This window comes from Salvelinus sp. IW2-2015, linkage group LG20, assembly GCF_002910315.2.
Source record: "Salvelinus sp. IW2-2015 linkage group LG20, ASM291031v2, whole genome shotgun sequence".
Classification (NCBI taxonomy): domain Eukaryota; kingdom Metazoa; phylum Chordata; class Actinopteri; order Salmoniformes; family Salmonidae; genus Salvelinus; species Salvelinus sp. IW2-2015.
The window spans coordinates 38773426-38788598 of record NC_036860.1 but is presented as its reverse complement, the minus strand read 5'-3'; the positions used below and the strand labels follow the sequence as shown (position 1 = coordinate 38788598).

At 43.3% G+C, this 15173-nt stretch overlaps 1 protein-coding gene across 5 annotated transcripts in view; it reads left to right on the top strand.

Annotated features, from left to right (window-relative positions):
• Positions 1–15173, top strand: part of LOC111981168 (angiomotin) — a 47640-nt gene extending 32467 nt beyond the window's left edge. For 4 of the 5 annotated variants that reach the window (XM_024012333.2, XM_024012331.2, XM_070449378.1 and 1 more), the window contains 7 exons: positions 1781–1873; positions 2215–2360; positions 5084–5233; positions 8695–9023; positions 9359–9594; positions 10221–10469; positions 11127–11640. In XM_024012333.2, coding sequence (XP_023868101.1) covers positions 1781–1873; positions 2215–2360; positions 5084–5233; positions 8695–9023; positions 9359–9594; positions 10221–10469; positions 11127–11242 — 1319 coding nt within the window. In that variant the 3' untranslated portion in view covers positions 11243–11640. Of the gene's footprint in view, positions 1–1780; positions 1874–2214; positions 2361–5083; positions 5234–8694; positions 9024–9358; positions 9595–10220; positions 10470–11126; positions 11641–11661 lie in introns of those variants that run through there. The other variant, XR_011481731.1, reaches the window with a different exon arrangement.

The following is a 15173-nucleotide window of genomic DNA, read 5'->3' as shown; positions in this document are numbered from 1 at the left end:
GCAATCAATTGGTCGATCTGTCAATGAATCAATATGATCAATAAATTAGATATGTTAGTGTTTACAGGCAGTCCAAAGTCTCAAATTCATATCTTTACTATAAAGCAGACCATAGACCCTTAGCACTCCAATCCTCACACTCTGTTTCTGTAGGAATTTCTGAGCTGTAGCTGAGTGGGTGGGGGCAGTTTCATGTCTCTTGTCTCTACTTCACTGGGCTCTTCAGTCCTGTAGAGGAAAGAAAAACCTCCATTCATGGCTCCCTGCCCAGACCGGGTCCATGGGGAGATTCCAAGCTTTTACAACAAATCGCATATAACTTTTTTGGGGGGTCTTTCCTTCCTCTCTTTTTCCCCCCCTATTGTATTGGCAGCAGTACACATGTGAAATGGATCTTGCTCCACGTTTGGGGGTTTAAGCTAAACGTATACCCCAGTCATTGTTGTGTTTCGAGAAAGACGGAATGGAAATGGAACTGAATATTTGTTTCTGGAATGCTCTCTGTATGTTTCATGGCCCAGCCTAGTTGACTTGACACTCAACAAAATATTATTTTAAAGGTGCAAAATGCAGATATCGCTCTGCCATTTCCTGGTTGCTAAATTCTAATAGTTCGCCTTATTTCAGTTTGACAAAACAAGCAATGTATAGTGTAGAGAATCATTGTACGATCTAAACCGCTGTGAAATATCTGTTCAATAATCCAAAATATTGTATTTTCAGCTGTTTTGAAGATGGTGTACAAAACAAAGTAAAAGAAGCAAAAACTAAACTTAAGCACGGAAAGCATAGAAATAGTCACATACAACAGATCTACCGCTTCTTAGACCTGCTTTCAATGAGAATGACAGATCTATAGCTCACATTTCTGTGTGCATTTGGTCGTGTCACCCGAAACGTTTGGTCCAGAAATAATGGCGTGTTTTGTTTCAGGACAATGTTCTCCTGACTCAATTCTTAACATACTTTTCAGTTCTTTCTTACTTTTTGGTTGTAGTTTACCTACAATAAGTAATTGTGATGTACATGGGATGGTGGGGTAGGGAGGGTTAGGAGGTTGAAGAGTTGTGGGACCGGAGTGGGTATAAGAGGACACTAAATAATATTTGGTGCCTGTTGTACTGATTCTGATATATATTTAATATGTRATGAATTTGCACCATGTTTTTAAATTACAAATAAATAATCCTCCAAAGAGTATGATCACCACCACCACCTCCTCTGCGGGGAAATGTGCGCATATAAAAGTGATTTTATTTTTGCTTGCTCCATTTTGCCGAGCAACCGGGTCCCAAGGCGTTTAATGTGAGTGGAACGAAGGCTGGGATCTTAAGAACTTAGAGCCGTTCCACGTTGATTCCGGGCCTATTAAATTCTCTTCAGGGGATTATGAATTCCCTCCACCTCCATATTCCATGGGCTGTATGGCTACATTTACACAATCACAGAGCCGTGTGTTGAAAGTCTGTTTGAGCTGTTTAATAGCACCAAAATCCCCATACCCACCACGCATATCCTGCATATTAACTAGAGGCTGGTTACATGGAATGTGCAACTCTGCAAAGAGTTTAAGAGTGTTCTCTTTAAGGAGCTTTATTCCCGTTTGACCAGGTTGTTGCCATATTATGATCTAATTCCTGCAAATATTTGATTTACAAAAATAAGAGCATATTTATGTATGCGTGTGCGTGCGCACGCACAAGTGTGTGTGTGTCTCTTTGGCCACTAGGCCCTCAGGCTGGCTCAGACCTGACTTTGGCAATGCCATTCTCTGTTGCAGAGCGCATGGATACTGCCAACAAGCAGCTAGCTGCTAAGGAGTGGGAGGGAACGGAAGACAACCGCAAGACCATCTCTCAGCTACTCACCCAGAGTGAGCAAATCACTCACACTATCAGGGAACGCCAGGCTAGACCAAGCCTCTATGACATTCTACATCCACTCTGAACATACCTCTGTGTGGCCTCATCAGTTAGAAAAAGAACCAGGCAAAGGGTCTGGGGTTCATGTACTGTAAAAACATTACTTATTCACTACAAGTTGCATATTTTTTACAAAAATGACACACACACAAAACACTGTTTAAGATGTTTAGTTAATATGGAGAACGCCATTTAAAAAAAGTCACCTCATGACAGAACTATTTTTAGGAAATGAAAGGAAGATCACTTTTTTTAAAGGGCTAGACCTCAGTGTGTTGTTTGTGTCTCCCAGACAAAGAGACGGTGCGTGAGAAGGAGAAGCTGGAGATAGAGCTGAACTCCCTGCACTCCTCCACGGACGACCAGAGACGACACATTGAGATCAGGGACCAGGCTCTCAACAACGCCCAGGCCAAAGTAGTCAAACTAGAGGAGGAGGTGAGGATCTGACTGTCATATGCTGTGTTTACACAGGCAATCTAATTCTGATATGTTGCCCAATTATTGGCAAAAGAGCTGATCTGATTGGTCAAAAGASCAATTATATTTGAAAAAGATCTGAATTAGGCTGCCTGTGTAAACGCAGCCATGATGTTCTCGCTGTTGCTTCATGAATAGGTGATATCAGAAATGTCTTGGATACTTGACTACTTCCTGGCATTAGTTCAGTTGATTAAATGAGGGTATATTTATGCCCCCTGGTGGACAAGGCATGAGTTTCTGTTGAGTGTAAAATAATCTAGCTACTATGTTCTGGAGGTCGACCGATTATGATTTTTCAACGCCGATACCGATTTATTGGAGGACCCAAAAAAGCCGATGCCGATTAATCGGCCAATAAAAAAAATAAAAAATAATAATATATATATATATATATATATATATTTGTAATAATGACAATTACAACAATACTCAATGAACACTTTTATTTTAACTTAATATAATACATAAATAAATAATGAAACATACTCAATTTGGTTTAAATAATGCAAAAACACAGTGTTGGAGAAGAAAGTAAAAGTGCAATATGTGCCATGTAAAAAAGCTAAAGTTTAAGTTCCTTGCTCAGAACATATATGAAAGCTGGTGGTTCAATATTCCCAGTTCTTCAATATTCCCAGTTAAGAAGTTTTAGGTTGTAGTTATTATAGGAATTATGACACGTCGACTATTTCTCTCTCTACCTTTGACTATTGGATGTTTTAATAGGCACTTTAGTATTGCCAGCCTAATCTCAGAAGTTGATAGGCTTGAAGTCATAAACAGCGCTGTGATTCAAGCATTGCTAAGAGCTGCTGGCAAACGCAGTAAAGTTTGAATGAATTCTTACGAGCCTGCTGCTGCCTACCACCGCTCAGTCAGACTTCTCTATCAAATCATTGACTTAATTATAATATAATAAACACAGAAATACGAGCCTTTGGTCATTAATGGTCAAATCCGGAAACTATAATTTCGGAAACAAAATGTTTATTCTTTCAGGAAAATACAGAACCGTTCCGTATTTTATCGAACTTGTGGCAACCCTAAGTCTAAATATTGCTGTTACATTGCACAACCTTCAATGTTATGTCATAATTATGTAAACATCTGGCAAATTAGTTCGCAACGAGCCAGGCGGCCCAAACTGTTGCATATACCCTGACTCTGCGTGCAATGAACGCAAGAGAGTGACCCAATTTCCCTAGTTAATATTGCCTGCTAACATTAATTTATTTGAACTAAATATGCAGGTTAAAAAAAATATATACTTCTGTGTATTGTTTTTAAGAAAGGCATTGATGTTTATGGTTAGGTACATTCGTGCAACGATTGTGCTTTTTTTCGTGAATGTTCTTTTGTTAAATCATCACCCATTTGGCGAAGTAGGCTGTGATTCGATGATAAATTAACAGAAGAAGATTGATTGTTTTTTATAAGATAAGTTTAATGCTAGCTAGCAACTTACCTTGGCTCCTTGCTGCAATCGTGTAACAGGTGGTCAGCCTGCCACGCAGTTTCCTCGTGGAATGCAATGTAATCGGCCATAATCGGCATACAAAAATACCGATTGTTATGAAAACTTGAAATTGGTCCGAATTAATCGGCCAACCTCTAGTATGTTCCCTGTCGTGTCACCGTTAAGCTTGATAGCCTGAGAATATCAGTATTGAACCACAGTGTCATCCATCCTATCACCTGGTATTGATGACGTCATTGGCTGAAGATGGGGTCTGATATGTGTTGAGTTGTGATTCATGGGGTTGGTTTGGACTGTTTAAAAGATAAGACAAACGACTGCAAAATGGGTTGTTTATATTTACTCAAAACATCATTCATGGCCCAGCCTCCTAGAGGCCAGAGGAATGGCCCAAAAGACTGGCCTCTGTGTGGACCTGGACAAAACTCTCGTGTGGAGCTGCTCCGAGYTTTGATACCCCTGGCTGGTTGGTTCTGTTGGTTGGCTGGTAATGTGTCTGAAATAGCCCAGATGGCTAGTTAGCCAGTTGGGGCCGAGCGAAGCAGGAAACAGACCTGGAGTGTCCTAAAAAGCACAGAGCTGCTCCACTTCTGCCCGGCACCGCCACAAACCCACGCTTGTTTCCTTGAACAAAGGCTGTTGAGTTGGAGTTTTATATCTGCCATGAAAGAGCTCTGAACAGTGCCAGATTCTTGGCCTGCTCTCTCTATGTTTCTCTGTCAGTGTGGGAACTCTGTATATGCTCCTCTATTTGTCCCTCTTTCTCTCTTTTCCTCTCTTCTTTCTTTAAAAAAGTGTCCCTGAGCTAAATCAGTCCATTGAGTAAAGCCAATTACAGCTCCTGCTGCAGTTCAAAGGGGCTGCAGTGCAGAGGGACATTGAAACATGGGTATTGTAGATACAGACTGCATTATCTTGGGTTGGGGCGCTGGGTGGGAGATGTTTGGAGGAAGGGGGGCATAGGTGAAACAAAGTCTCACCTGTTTCCTCCCTAGCTGTATTTCAACTCCTGTCTTTTCATTCCTTAGATGAGAGCAATTATATTGTGGTGCAAACAAGGGGAAACCATTGCTTTCACCAACAAGTCGGTTAAAGGGAGGAGCAGGTTTCTGGAATGGAATGCAAACCCCCCACTTCCTGTCTACTTCCTGTCTGTGCCCTGACCACATCCTGTGTGTATGTTTTGTCTCCCTGGCTGCAGCTGAAGAAGAAGCAGGTATATGTGGAGAAGGTGGAGCGCATGCAGCAGGCCCTAGCCCAGCTCCAGGCTGCCTGTGAGAAGAGAGAGCAGCTGGAGCACCGCTTACGCACACGGCTGGAGCGGGAGCTGGAGTCACTGCGCATGCAGCAGGTGAGAGAAGCACACACACTCAGACACACATGGTGTGTTAACCTACTTGAGTGAATTCCCGGGGCCCCCGTGAAAATCTAATTTGCATTAAAAAAAAATACACAGCAAAATCCGTCAGATAGAAATATAATTTTGTTTTGCATGGTCTGCCTCAATCCACAACATCTCACGAAAACGTCTGTAGCGTCCGAACAGTTTGGGCTACATACTAATATGACCCCTCTAAGGTGAGCCTCTCACCAACACGTTCATGTGGGTTGTTTTGCTCCAGAACGCCCTGAAGGCAGCCTGGGACCAGTTTAAAAAATGAATGGATGTACAGTACCAGTTAACGGTTTGGACACACCTACTCATTCAAGGGTTTTTCTTTATTTTTAACATTTTAATATATTTAAATATAATAATCTACATTGTAGAATAATAGTGAAGACATCAAAATGATCAAATAACACGTGTACCAAATAGGGCTATCTTCCGTATACCACCCATACCTTGTCACAACACAACTGATTGGCTCAAACGCATTAAGAAATTCCACAAATGTACTTTTAGCAAGGCACACCTGTTAATTGAAATGCCTTCCAGGTGACTGACTATCTCATGAAGCTGGTTGAGAGAATGCCAAGAGTGTGCAAAGCAAAGGGTGTCTACTTTGAAGAATCTCAAATATAAAATATATTTTGATTTGTTTAACACTTGTTTTTGGTTACTACGAGATTCCAATATGTGTTATTTCAGTGTTGATGTCTTCACTGTTATTCTACAGTGTAGAAAATAGTAAAAATAAAGAAAAACCCTTGAATGAGTAGGGTGTGTCCAAGTTTTGACTTATATTATATACAGTGGGGAGAGCATGTAGAGCATGTAGAGGTCTGTAATTTTTATCATAGGTACACTTCAACTGTGAGAGATGGAATCTAAAACAAAAATCCAGAAAATCACATTGTATGATTTTTAAGTAATTAATTTGCATGACATAAGTATTTGATACATCAGAAAAGCAGAACTTAATATTTGGTACAGAAACCTTTGTTTGCAATTACAGAGATCATACGTTTCCTGTAGTTCTTGACCAGGTTTGCACACCCTGCAGCAGGGATTTTGGACCACTCCTCCATACAGACCTTCTCCAGATCCTTCAGGTTTCAGGGCTGTCGCTGGGCAATACGGACTTTCAGCTCCCTCCAAAGATTTTCTATTGGGTTCAGGTCTGGAGACTGGCTAGGCCACTCCAGGACCTTGATGCTTCTTAYGGAGCCACTCCTTGGTTGCCCTGGCTGTGTGTTTTGGGTCATTGTCATGCTGGAAGACCCAGCCACGACCCATCTTCAATGCTCTTACTGAGGGAAGGAGGTTGTTGGCCAAGATCTCACAATACATGGCCCCATCCATCCTCCCCTCAATACGGTGCAGTAGTCCTGTCCCCTTTGCAGAAAAGCATCCCCAAAGAATGATGTTTCCACCTCCATGCTTCACGGTTGATGGTGTTCTTGGGGTTGTACTCATCCTTCTTCTTCCTCCAAACATGGCAAGTGGAGTTTAGACCAAAAAGCTCTATTTTTGTCTCATCAGACCACATGACCTTCTCCCATTCCTCCTCTGAATCATCCAGATGGTCATTGGCAAACTTCAGACGGGCCTGGACATGCGCTGGCTTGAGCAGGGGGACCTTGCGTGCGCTGCAGGATTTTAATCCATGAYGGYGTAGTGTGTTACTAATGGTTTTCTTTGAGACTGTGGTCCCAGCTCTCTTCAGGTCATTGACCAGGTCCTGCCRTGTAGTTCTGGGCTGATCCCTCACCTTCCTCATGATCATTGATGCCCCACGAGGTGAGATCTTGCATGGAGCCCCAGACCGAGGGTGATTGACCGTCATCTTGAACTTCTTCCATTTTCKAATAATTGCGCCAACAGTTGTTGCCTTCTCACCAAGCTGCTTGCCTATTGTCCTGTAGCCCATCCCAGCCTTGTGCAGGTCTACAATTTTATCCCTGATGTCCTTACACAGCTCCCTGGTCTTGGCCATTGTGGAGAGGTTGGAGTCTTTGTTTGATTGAGTGTGTGGACAGGTGTCTTTTATACAGGTAACGAGTTCAAACAGGTGCAGTTAATACAGGTAATGAGTGGAGAACAGGAGGGCTTCTTAAAGAAAAACTAACAGGTCTGTGAGAGCCGGATTTCTTACTGGTTGGTAGGTCATCAAATACTTATGTCATGCAATAAAATGCAAATTAATTACTTAAAAATCATACAATGTGTTTTTCTGGATTTTTGTTTTAGATTCTGTCTCTCACAGTTGAAGTGTACCTATGATAAAAATTACAGACCTCTACATGCTTTGTAAGTAGGAAAACCTGAAAAATCGGCAGTGTATATGTGTCAAAAAAAAGTTTCCTGATCATTCTTATATCTCTCAGATAGGACAGACACTTCAAAACAAACGTCCTTTCGAACCCCTCTAGAGCAGGGTTTCCCAAAGTCGGTCCTGGGGCAAAGTTTTAGTTTTGCTGTAGCACTACACAGCTGATTCAAATTATCAAAGCTTGATGATGAGTTGGTTATTTGAATCAGCTGTGTAGTGCTAGGACAAAAAAGACGTCCACTCGAGGGGGGGGGGGGTGGAGGTAGAACTGAGCGATTTCCCCTTAGGCCAGCTGCAAAGTCAAAATTGGCTATATTGTAAAGAAAAATTAGCTTTTTGGTCTTAAATTAAGGTTAGTGTTAAGCATTGGGGTTAGCAGTGTGGTTAGAGTTAGCTTTAAATCAGATGTTATGACTTTGTGGCTGTGCCAGCTAGTGACCACTCTACAGAACGGCCTCCAGAAATAGATTCATGATGAAAAATACTAACCTGCCTATGAGACGGTGCAGCATCTCAGCTGCATTCAGCGTCAGCGGGGCGACCTGACCCAGAATTCCAGGCTCTCTCTCTCCCAGTCCCAACAGAGATGATCTCTTCCTTAAATTCCATTCTCTCTTTCTGTGTGTCTGAGCAGAGCCGAGCGGGGCACCACATAATGTTTTCTCATTACTAGAGCGCAGCCAGGTCCTCAAGGATGCTGAGAATGTGGGGGAAAGGTTGTAGATGACAGAACACCGGAGGGGAAGGGAGAGAAGTAGTTGAGAGGAAGAGAGCGATGTAYAGTACCAGTCAAAAACCCTTGAATGACTAGGTGTGTCCAAATGTTTGACTGGTACTGTATATTCCATTAGAGCCTTTGGGAGCAGACAGATTGTCTGGTCCACAGAGACTACAGACATACTTGGAGCCTTGCCTCTCTACCAGCCAGTGTTGCCATAGGCCATGATATAGGCCTATGGTGTGTGTTGGTAATACAAATGTGAATGTGACTTGATTGCTCACTTGTATGGCGGTCGAGCTCTTGAACAATTATGTTCACTGACGGCCACACCTTCCACCCCCATTGTCTCCCTGCCTCTCCTCCCCTCCACCCATCCAGAGACAAGGTGGCTCCCAGAGCAGCAGCAGTGGTCAGGAGTACAACGCCACRGCTCTGATGGAGCATCTGAGGGAGAAGGAGGAGAGGATCCTGGCCCTGGAGGCAGACATGACCAAGTGGGAGCAGAAGTACCTGGAGGAGAGCGTCATGAGGCAGTTTGCCTTAGACGCCGCCGCCTCCGTCGCCACCCAGAGGGACACGTCGTCGTCAGTGATAAGCCACTCCGCCAGCAGCAGCTATGAGCAGCAGCTGTCAGTGGAGGCTCGTATCCAGAAGGAGGAGGAGGAGATCCTGCTGGCCAACCGCCGCTGTCTAGACATGGAAAGCAGGTAGATAGTTGTGTGTTTGAGACACATCCTGCACAGGTCTATTCAGATCAACTGATCTTCAAAATGTCTGGAGAGGCATTAAACCTATCAATATCATATAATAATCATGTTCTGTACAGTGCACTATACAGACACGATCCTTAACAGCCTAACACAACCACTTATCCTAGATCCTAGAACTTCAGTGCAACCGTGACCCAAGTCAAATCCAGTGTAACTCCCATTGTTCTCACTGATCATACAGAACACAATCACATTCAAATATTAATGCAGTCTGCACTTTGCAGGATGTTGTACTTTTATTTTAAGAACTATACTCATGTCCCGTCCCTCAGGATCAAGAACCTGCACGCCCAAATCATAGAGAAGGATGCCATGATCAAAGTGCTCCACCAGCGTTCCAGGAAGGATCCCAACAAGGACCGGGATGCCGCGGCCACCATGCGACCCTCCAAGTCTCTGATGTCCATCGCCAACACGGGCGGCTCGGGCCTGCTCTCACACAGCTTGGGCCTCAGCAGCTCCCCCATCACAGAAGAGCGCAAGGACAGCAGCTGGAAGGGCAGCCTGGGTAAGAATTCTATTGGTTTTAATGGGGTTTGGTTATGTTATGTGCCACATTATAAAGGCTATTTGAGTTTTCCCTTGTTATATTTGATGGATTAATTTGAATTGAGTGGGTTAGATACTGGAACTGCAGACATAGGGAGGGCACTACTTTTGACTAGACTCGGCCTAGGCCTTGTGAAAAGTAGTGAACTATAASGGTGTCATTTCAGATGCAGGGTAGAGGGACAAAAGCCGGAAGTCTGGTTAGGAGGAAGAGGGCAGGGAGGGTACAGGAAGTTGATTCACAGGCCCCTGAGATGTGTGGGTCAGAGCGTGATGACGGAGAGACAAAGGGGTGTGAATGGTCTTCAGCTGTGGGTTTGTAATGTAACTTAGAGTTCAATAGTAACATTGAATCATCAGGCTGAGTAATAGTCTGCTGGTGATGGAGGGTGGGAAGTTTAATATTATCAATGGTGCTGTGCTTGCTGGTACAGGCTGATTTGAATCCTGCTGAATGTACTGTCTGTTACTATCGACTATTTTATCTTACTTCAACTTGCTTCCATGTGCATCAATAAACAACTTGTCATGGGTAACCCAGCACCACCACATGCCTAACGGGTCTTCTCTGTTCCCTCCCCTCAGGAGTTCTGTTGGGTCCAGAGTACCGTACCGATTCTCTGAGGACAGAGTCCATCTCGTCATCTCCCTCCCCGGTCCTGCCCCTGACAGCAGGCCACTCTAAGACAGGCAGCAGGGACAGCTGCACCCAGACAGACAAGGGCCAGAGCCAGGAGGCTAGCAGCAAGCCCAGCACCCCAGCCCTGCAGAGCACGACCCTGCCCAACCGCCTCTCCAGCCCCAGCCCCGTCTACATACCTGACCGCATCGCAGGTACAGTAGGACAGTGCAATCTACATTAGTGCAATCCACCGTGGACACAAGTAGGGCCAGCAGTTTGTCCTGACCACAGGTCCTAATTATATGCTTTTAACTAGGGTCCAGAGTTTTTCCAGACCCAGTTAATATGAAGTATTTTAGAGTGTTCACTGCCTGCAATTTGAGAAATATAAACTTTCAATTAGTCTAGACGTGACCAACCAGGATGCTTCTGCAATGTGCAGTGCTAACATAGCAGAATGGCAAACGTCACTTCAGGCTGAACTGAATCGTTTCTAGGAAAATGATCTAACCAAACGCAAATGGCCTTTTGTTTAAAATCTGTTTTAAAGTGGTACAAGACTAATTCAAGAAATAATCCAGGAACCACACATTTGTTTCATCCAAGCAGTAGCTGGGGGGAGAGGTTAAGAGGGAGTGGGTCAGATGCTCTGGATGGGCAATATGGGGTCAAATCGCCTATTCAAATATAATGTGCAGGATATTGTTTTCTTTAAGGCAAATAGCCTATTCCCTTTATAGTGCACTACTTATGTGGCTCTGGTCAAAAGTAGTGCATTATATGGGGTTTGGGGAATAGGCCGAATCTTTGTTTTGGGGGTAGACGTTCCCTTTGATCAGTTGACCAACCTTCTCCCGGTGTTTCTGTAGATGTGCCAGTGTTCCACAGCAGTACCCTGGAGAGGCGTGTCCTGGCACAGTCCCACCCCCAGGCCACATCAGCCCCTCAACAGGAGGACAACGACATGGTGGAGATTCTCATCTGAACTGAACCATGGCCTCTATAGGTCACAGGACAGGAGGACAATATGTGTTTGTGCACAATCAATACACACACATTCACAGACACACACTTTCAAAATAGGTGGAGGATTCCTTTTTTCAACGTTTGGTGTTTAACTAGTTGTCGGGTGACCGAGGGTGTGTTCAAATACATCACTTTTTTAGATGTGCTTTAATGAACAATACTTTGTACGGTTTGTGATTCGGGAGGTTTTAGTGTCATCAGAATGATCAGTGAACTCTCTTGAACAGTGTTGCTGGAGGCTATTGGTTAACTAGCCCCCTTGGATCAAATGTATTGGCTACCATACGTTGCATCTATTGGTTAACTAGCCCCCTTGGATCAAATGTAGCGGCATACCAGTTGCATCTATGGTTAACTAGCCCCTTGGATCAAATGTAGGCTACCATTGCATCTATTGGGTTAACTAGCCCCCTTGGATCAAATGTATTGGCTACCATACGTTGCATCTATTGGTTAACTAGCTCCCTTGGATCAATGTATTGGCTACCATACGTTGCATCTATTGGTTAACTAGCCCCCTTGGAATCAAATGTATTGGCTACCATACGTTGCATCTATTGGTTAACTAGCTCCCTTGGATCAAATGTATTGGCTACCATACGTTGCATCTATTGCACTACTTACTTTTTTCATGAGTGTGTTTAAAAAATATATATTTTTACGTTAAGTCTGACATAGGTCATCTATTTATGTGTAGTAAACAGTACATTATTCACCAATGTTAGACGTGGCACTTGGGTAATCAGTGATATTGTAAACTACAAAACATTACTTTAACCTGTAAATACTGTATTTAGATACTGTATGTATGGCATGTGTATCATTTAACTGAACTGAATGGAATAGGTTTTTAGAAGCCATTCGGTTACATGGCACTGCCAGCCAAGGACCACAATGCACTGTTTAAAGTATTGGGGGACCGGCCCCCCATGTCACAGTGGAAAACTTGGGGGAGCGAGACTCACACATTTCTACTGTGGTCCAATGTGCTGCCTTTGTGACCCCACTGGATGGGGTCTGTCTCTTTCGAAGTGCAGCAGTAGAAGAGGTTTGGTGTTCACCAATGTGCCTATGCATCAGTTAAGGTTCTCCACAATACTTGTTAAGTGTCCTTCAATCCAGTCATGCTGGGTTTGAAAGGGTATTTTGCCCAGACTTGCTTCAAATGATATTAGGCCTGAAATAGTCCATTAGGATTTTAACTACTAGTCTATGCAATGATCAGACAATCTGGTAACAATCAACTGTCTTTCTACACCGATTGACATTGTATTTATGAAACTATATGGCTCCATTTACAAAGGAAGCCCAATTCTGATCTTTTTCCAATAATTGGGCAAAAGATAGGAATTGGGCTGCCTGGTTAAACGCAGCCTATGGGGTGATGTTAGCAGTTGAAATCCAAGTCAGTTTCACAACCGCACGTGTCCCTTTCTTTTGACCAAAGGTAACAGAATGAGTTTGTCTGGGGCTTGATGTGATAATGATCCTATCTATGATCCTTGTCTGTATCATAGATATCACATCTAACAGTGACTGAAATATCCACCTACATAACAATCTAGGTGAGAATTTATAATCCAAAGCCAAAAATGTGGGACCAAAGAAACACTCCACCAGCCAGTCTCCTGGCCTGACCCGACTATTGTCTTTAATGTCAATTGGTTAAGTGGACATTTAAAAAACAAAACAACACTGAGGTCAATAATATCTCTGAACAAAATTTTACTTCACCTGCTCAAACAAACTGTCTCCTCGTATCTACATTTCTCCAACCTGGCTGATGCAGTTAGGCCAGTGTTTGAAAGAAGTACACTACATCACCAAAAGTATGTGGACACCTGCTTGTTGAACATCTCATTCCAAAATCATGGGCATTAATATGGAGTTGGTCCCCCCTTTGCTGCTATAACAGCCTCCACTCTTCTGGGAAGGCTTTCCACTAGATTTTGGAACATTGCTGGGGGGACTTGCTTCCATTCAGCCACAAGAGCATTAGTAAGGTCGGGCACTGATGTTGGGCGATTAGGTCTGGCTCGCAGTTGGCGTTCCATGGAGTTGAGGTCAGGGCTCTGTGCAGGCCAGTCAAGTTCTTCCACACCGATTTCGACAAACCATTTCTGTATGGACCTCACTTTGTGCACGGGGGCATTGTCTTGCTGAAACAGGAAAGATCCTTCCCCAAACTGTTGCCACAAAGTTGGAATCATAGAATGTCATTGTATGCTGTAGCGTTAAGAATTCCCTTCACTGGAACTAAGGGGGCTAGCCAGAACCATGGAAAAACAACCCCAGACCACCAAACTTTACAATTGGCACAGGTAGCGTTCTCCTTGCATCCGCCAAACCCAGATTCGTTCGACTGCCAGATGGTGAAGCGTGATTCATCACTCCAGAAAACACGTTTCCATTGCTCCAGAGTCCAATGGCGGCGAGCTATACACCACTCTAGCCATTGCTTAGCATTGAGCATAGTGATCTTAGGCTTGTGTGCGGCTGCTTGGCCATGGAAACCCATTTCATGAAGCTCCCAATGAACAGTGCTTGTGCTGACATTGCATCCAGAGGCAGTTTGTAACTTGGTGGTGAGTGTTGTTACAACCAAGGACAGACTATTTTTACACGCTTCAGCACTTGGCAGTTCTGTTCTGTGAGCTTGTGTGGCCTACCACTTCGCGGCTGAGCCGTTGTTGTTCCTAGACATTTCCACTTAACAATAACAGCACTTACAGTTGACCGGGGAAGCTCTAACAGGGCAGAAATTTGACAAACTGACTTGTTGGAAAGGTGGCATCCTATGACGGTGCCACGTTGAAAGTCACTGAGCTCTTCAGTCAGGCAATTCTACTGCCAATGTTTGTCTATGGAGATTGCATGGCTGTGTGCTCAATTTCATACACCTSTCAGCAACCGGTGTGGCTAAAATAGCCGAATCCACTGATTTGAAGGGGTGTCCATATCATTTTGTATATATAGTGTACAGTATGTCAGTTTTATAATGAAATAAAAAGCACAATTAGTGTTAAGAAATTAAAAATGTCCAGCACAGGGGGCAATTTCTCCCCTTGTAGTGTCAAGTTGTTTGTCCGGGATAGACAATGGACCCTGGGATTGGAGACTGAACCTTGGGTGGGGACTATGGGCTTGAACACTTAATATTTTATGCTTTGTGCTAAGGCTCATTTGGATGGCTATCAGTTGCACTTGCTGTTTTACTGTTTGTAAAATGACACTTTTCAATGGTTACATTTTCAAAAGGCCAATGGATTTAATGTTCCATTTATTGGGAGAGCATCAAATGTTTTTTCACGGTGTTACTAACAATCATATAGACATGTCAAAGTCCCGATTATCAAGTACTGTACCAGCCTGCACCTGAAGCTTCAGAAAATGTCATTTATACATCAATTAATTCAACTCTTAAAGCAAAGGTGTTCCCCTTAAAATCTGTACTGATAGCATACAGCACAATATGCAACTCTTTGCGGTCCCACCCGAATGCCAGTCCATGGGTCTTGCTTCAAATTTCATAAGGTGTTCTGAGCAGAAAAATGTTCTGTACCCATTACTGTCAAACAGATGATTTCGCAAGTTCTCTCATGTTGAGTGCTCAGCATTTACATGTTTAAGTCAGTGAGCCTGTAGACCTGCCTTATCAGTGTGGTGATGGGAATAATTATAATCAAACTATGTATTAATGTTTTTGGTCAATCAAGAGCAGAGAATTGGTGAGTTTACCGGATTCTCTGGTAGTAATGAATGTTACTTTTTTTTAAATGCAAGGTCTTCTAGTATTTGTGCCTTTCAAAGTCTGTAAAATAGATGCTGCTTGACAATGTCATTACTGTACAATCGCCATTCATGTTTAATTAAATTGTATTTCTAATCAA